This window comes from Lactuca serriola, chromosome 2 (genome assembly GCF_051521515.1).
Source record: "Lactuca serriola cultivar US96UC23 chromosome 2, Lser_US96UC23_V15, whole genome shotgun sequence".
NCBI lineage: Eukaryota > Viridiplantae > Streptophyta > Magnoliopsida > Asterales > Asteraceae > Lactuca > Lactuca serriola.
Window position 1 is genome coordinate 162,786,154 of NC_136409.1, and position 5,587 is coordinate 162,791,740.

At 33.1% G+C, this 5,587-nt stretch overlaps 1 protein-coding gene across 2 annotated transcripts; it reads left to right on the forward strand.

Moving 5' to 3' along the window:
* The first annotated feature begins 506 nt into the window (after window positions 1–506).
* LOC145087225 (plant intracellular Ras-group-related LRR protein 4-like) lies at window positions 507–3,458 on the forward strand. 2 transcript variants are annotated; one of them, XM_079025142.1, is made up of 6 exons: window positions 507–649; window positions 907–1,051; window positions 1,149–1,762; window positions 1,841–2,754; window positions 2,827–2,994; window positions 3,212–3,458. In XM_079025142.1, the coding sequence occupies exons 3-5, from the start codon at window positions 1,156–1,158 to the stop codon at window positions 2,959–2,961; spliced, it is 1,656 nt and encodes a 551-aa protein (XP_078881268.1). In that variant the 5' UTR covers window positions 507–649; window positions 907–1,051; window positions 1,149–1,155; the 3' UTR covers window positions 2,962–2,994; window positions 3,212–3,458. The 2 variants fall into 2 exon arrangements, with proteins under 2 accessions (XP_078881268.1, XP_078881269.1); XM_079025143.1 differs by lacking the exon at window positions 507–649 and having other exon boundaries at window positions 665–1,051.
* Window positions 3,459–5,587: the final 2,129 nt, after the last annotated feature.

A 5,587-nucleotide genomic window follows, 5' to 3' on the forward strand; every position in this document is an offset into this window, starting at 1 on the left:
TATATTTGAAACATTTATCATATTTCGCATATAACAATATAATTAAATAAATTTAAAATATATAAACTCAAATGTAAAAATAAATTAGATAAATTAAGGTTATTTGATAGTTATTAATTGAGTTAAAGTCTGTTAAGTCAGATTCAACCTTTTATCAATTTTATTAAAACTATAAAAGATATCAAAGACTATAAGACAAAATCAAATGCTTCGAACTATAGTATCAAACAATCTGAATTTGACTGGATCCGACAAAACCATTACTAGCTATAATGAAAATATATATATCAAACAATACAAATGATATATAAATTTAAACTTGAAAAGAACAAATATGGCAAATGAAACCTGAACTTTATTCATATTATAAATAAATAATGTTACTTTAATTTTGGAGTAATTTTATTGTAAAATAAAATTGTATTTAAAAAGTTTATATTTTTTATACCAAAAATATAAATAGAAAGAAGTTAGAGATTTAAAAAGTGTTATACGAAATAGCCGGGAGTGTGGTCTATATGTTTGTAGCTCACACACAATCACCTTAACACACAGTAGCCGCCGCCCCTCCATTCCACGAATTTAAATAAATCCATTTTCATTCTTTATTTCCCGATCTTCATCTTATTCCAGTGAAGAAGATTCCAAGGTCAATTCAACTTAACTCCCCTATCATTCATGCTTTGTTTCCATTTCTTATTAGATTTGAATCTGCATACGAATCATCAAAATTCCAGTATAAATGATTCGTTAATTTGTCTGTCCAAATTTTAAGTAAAGTGAATTAAATATTCGGGATCTGTGGGCGGCGAGCTGCTTGATTTTCATGATTGTGTTGTCTTCAAGTAATCAGATTTGAATGCAATTATTACAGACATTATAATTATAATGTATTTGTTTGTTTAGTGGAAGCAAAATGGAAATTTGTCAACGCCAATGGTTCTAGAAGCTAGCCGACGGCGGTTTCAGTTTGTTTACGTGATTCCTTTTGTTACCAGACGAGAAAATCAACTTTAACAACGCTTCTGTGAAGTTCTACATCAAAAATTTGGTACATTTTGTTGGATTTGTGTAATTGCTTCTTCATTTCGTTATTGATATTTGCATATACACTTTGGATGTTAATAGTAATTGTGATTTTTGTATAGATTGGATATGGAATCGGCAGCTAAATCAGTAGATGAAGTTCTGGAAGAGATAATGAGAATTCATAGGTCTCTTCCTCCACGACCGGGAATTGATGATGTTGAAGGTGCGAAAATACTCATCCGAAACTTGGAGGCCGAAGAACAAGCGAAGTTCGATGCCATAGTTAGGCAAAAGAAGCGAAAAGAAGTTGCTGAAGAATTATTCACCATTTTGGTTGAGATGCAGAAGAATTTAGTCCGTTTCCAGAGTGAAGAACAAAAGAAGGAAGCGATTAAATTACTGGATCTCGAAAATTACCACCAACTGTTCGATGAAATGATTCAAAGAGCTTCCAGTTGTTGTGACAATAGCACACAATCAGTCGCATCAACTTCGAGCAATTCTTTCTCTTCCTTCTCCACTTCAAATTTTAGCAACGCTTCACCACACACGGTGACTCTGCCTCCGAAACCGATTTCAATCAAAACTTCTGAGTTGTTGACAAGAGATGATAGCTACGTGACAAAATCCAAGCCAATCTTCAATGGAGATGTGATAAGAACCGGGCTTCAATCAAACGACGTGTTCAGGCCCCAGATTGTGGATTCCACTCTAAAACCTGCAACTACTTCAGGTGAGTTTTTCTCTTTGAAGATCTTTCTGGTATGTAATCATTGAAGTTTGACTGAAATCATGGTTTCATTCATCATAGGCCAAAATGGAGCAAAATTGAATCTCATGAAGCTTGCTAGTCTAATCGAAGTTTCTTCAAAGAAAGGAACCAAAGATCTCAATCTCTGCAACAAATTAACAGATCAAATCGAATGGCTTCCCGATTCAATAGGGAAGATCTCCACTTTAATCACACTCGATCTATCAGAAAATCGTCTAGTTTCTCTCCCATCTTCCATATCATCCCTTTCATCATTAACAAAACTAGATTTACATTCCAACAAACTCATCCAACTCCCAGAATCTTTAGGAGATCTTCTTAGTTTAATCCATCTCGATCTTCATGCAAACCAGTTAACATCTCTTCCTCTTACATTAACCAAATTGATCCATCTCCAAGAACTTGATTTAAGCTCCAACAACTTATCAATTCTTCCCGAATCAATCGGTTCTCTTATCAATCTCCAAAAACTAAACATTGAAACCAATGAAATTGAAGAAATCCCACATGTTATTGGTCAATGTGTATCACTGAAAGAGCTTCTTGCAGACTACAACAAGCTTAAAGCTTTACCCGAAGCTGTAGGAAAACTCGAGTCATTAGAAATCCTTTCTGTTCGATACAATAACATTGGAAGATTACCAACTACAATTTCATCACTGATAAGTTTAAAAGAGCTTAATGTAAGTTTCAATGAACTTGAATCAGTTCCTGAAAGCTTATGTTTTGCTACTACCCTTGTGAAAATCAACATCAGCAATAACTTTGCTGACTTAAGATCTTTACCAAGGTCAATTGGTAACCTTGAGAATTTGGAAGAGTTGGATATGAGCAACAATCAAATCAGAATCTTTCCAGATTCTTTTAGGATGTTATCAAAGTTAAGAATCTTGAAAACTGAAGGGAATCCTTTAGAAGTTCCACCAAAAGATGTTCTTGATAAAGGCGCTCAGGTAAATGAATATTATTTTGTATAATCAAAAGGGGTAATTTGGTAATTTATATATATACTTGTTGGTGTTCAGGCTGTTATCTTGTACTTGAATGAACTCCATGAGAAGGTGGAGGAGAAGATTCAACCAATCAAAAAGAAGAAATCTTGGACTCAATTCTTTTTTTCAATGTCGAATAAACGCAAAAGGATCACTTTGGCTAGATGAACACCGAATTTGCCACCTTGGAAAAGTTTTCATGTAAGGGTAAAATGGTCATTTTGTTTTATTAAGACTGTTTAGAAAAACAACAAACCTTATGTATACAACATTTTATCCAGACAAACATCATTAAAGTTAAAAAGATTACTATGAGATAAAAAGAAGAAATTTTTGATGAAAAAGATTGTTATATTTATATATATTGATTGAAGGGATTCTAAATTCTCACATGTTAGTTGCTTTTATCTAAATATAGGAGATGCTGAGCTGTCATGGGCTGGAAAAAACCTAATAAGTTCTTGATGGGTCTAATCTTCAAGTATGTATCTTTTCATTCCTTTTATACAGATATACTTTAATTTTAATTTTAATTTAATACTCTATTATATCTTGTTATTTATTGTGAAAAATCACGTCATCAATGAGTCACTGTATAAATTTTTAACGTATAAATCTGTAAAAAAAAATGTATTTATTTAGTTTCTTTTGCTTGTTTGTTACTATTGTTGATGGGTACTTGTTACTTTTGGTTTCCATTTGCATAAATGAAATTATAAGTTGCAATAAATGTTAAAAAAAAAAAAATGTTTTAGGGGACATGGAAATTTTGTTACTCTTAACTTTTGTTGGGGCCACGTGTCTATCCCATCATGAGAAGTGTATTGGGAAGAAGGTATAATAACCGTTGCAAGTCAATAAATTGTTCGGTTTTTGTGAACATCAGAACATTGTTGTGTTAACAATTATTGTAAAAACTCATCAAGATAAATAAAAAGTTTAATACTTGGGAAAAAAACATTGTAATAACAATTACATTGTAAAAAATCATCAATAAATCTCAATAGCAACTTGTAGTTGCATCACATTATATTTTAAATGTTAGACTAGATAGTCCAAGATAATTTTGTAAAGGTTTTTGTTTATGTAAAAGGGAAAACATATGCTAATAAAAAACGACCTAGTTATACGTCTAAAAATGAGTTTTTTTTTAGTTGTTTAGGGGACATAAGATATTTGATGCTCTTAATTTTTGTTGGGGTCATGTGTTGATCACGATGGGGTTGGCTCTTGTCTATTCCATCACAAAAGTTGTATAACCGTTGCAAGTCATTAAATTGTTTGGTTGCAGTGATAATTGGAACAACATTGTGTTTGTCGTATATTGGTGTGTATATTATTAAATATTAAAAAATGTACTTAAATTATTATTTCATCTATAATTAAATCATAGAATGCGATCTCCGTTTCATACAATTCCAATATCCTTTTAAGTTTTAACCAATTGTACATCAGAGAACCAAACTTGAGCAAAATAACCCTTTCACCTTTGTGCCCAAGACTTACAATCCTTTTATATATATAACAGATGACAAAATACCAAGCGTTATATACATAGACAGATTTTAACTTCCAAATAACCATTTTTATTAGAAAAGTGGTTAAAATGATTTTCCAGTTTACAATTTTCAACATATTTGAACCTATATGCAGTACTCCAAGATAACTGAAAGGGAATTTGTCCCCCTTATAATTCATAGAAGCCGGGAGATGACTTCCTTATAAGAAACACCAAATCCAAATCGATGACTCTTTAGAAGATTAATTTTTAATCCCAAATGATATAAAAGTATGCAAAATTCAGAAGATATTAAACTCACCAGCAACTAACTTGTATAACAACCACAAACCGACTTAACTATTAATATACGTAAATATAGTAGTAATACGCCCCCTCAAAATGCCCCGAAAAAATTGTTTTAAAGAGCTATTTTGGATATAATTGGAAACATTAAGAGGCAGCAATTTAGTAGAAGTGTCACGAAGTTGAAATTGGTGATGGATTGGCATCATCTTAGTGGTACAATCAAGAACTTTACCATGTATAAAGTGATAATCAAGTTCGATATGCTTTGTTCGTTCATGAAATTTTGGATTCAAAGTTGGTTGAACGACATAAGTATTATATATGAGAGTGGGATCATGATGAGTGTGTAAATGTTGTAACCAAACCATTGGACTGGAGTGGTTACAATGACAATTGAAGAATATTCAACCTATGAACGAGATACAATTGATTGTCTATTTGACTTCCGATAAACTAATGATTACCTAAGAAAAAACATAAAACCCACTTAGGGACGTATATCAGGGCAACCAGCTCGATTAGAATCACTAAGGTTGCGTTTAGTTACGGAAAAACAGTTTTCGTTTTTCGTTTTCAGTTTTCATTGGAAAATTTAGAAAACACGTTTAGTTAAAACTTATTCATTTTTCATTTTCAGTTTTAAAAAATTAGAAAACGCGTTTAGATGTATATATTTCTATCGATTTTCATTTTTAGAAAACGATAACGATGGTAGGATGGGGGCAGCAACGGGGGGCAGTGGTGGTGTCGATGATGGCGACGGTGGTGGTGGTTGTGGCGGTGGTGGTGGTGGTGATTGCGGTGGCGGTGGTGATGGGGTAGTGGTGGTGGTGATGGTGATGGTAGGTCGGTGATTGTGATAGTAGTGTGTGTGTGTGTGTGTTTATAGGGGTGGAGTGGGTGTAGGTGTGTGTTTGTGTGTAGGGGTATGTGTGTGTGTGTGGGGGGGGGGGGGGGGTGGGGTTGGGGTTAGGGTTGGGGTGAGTG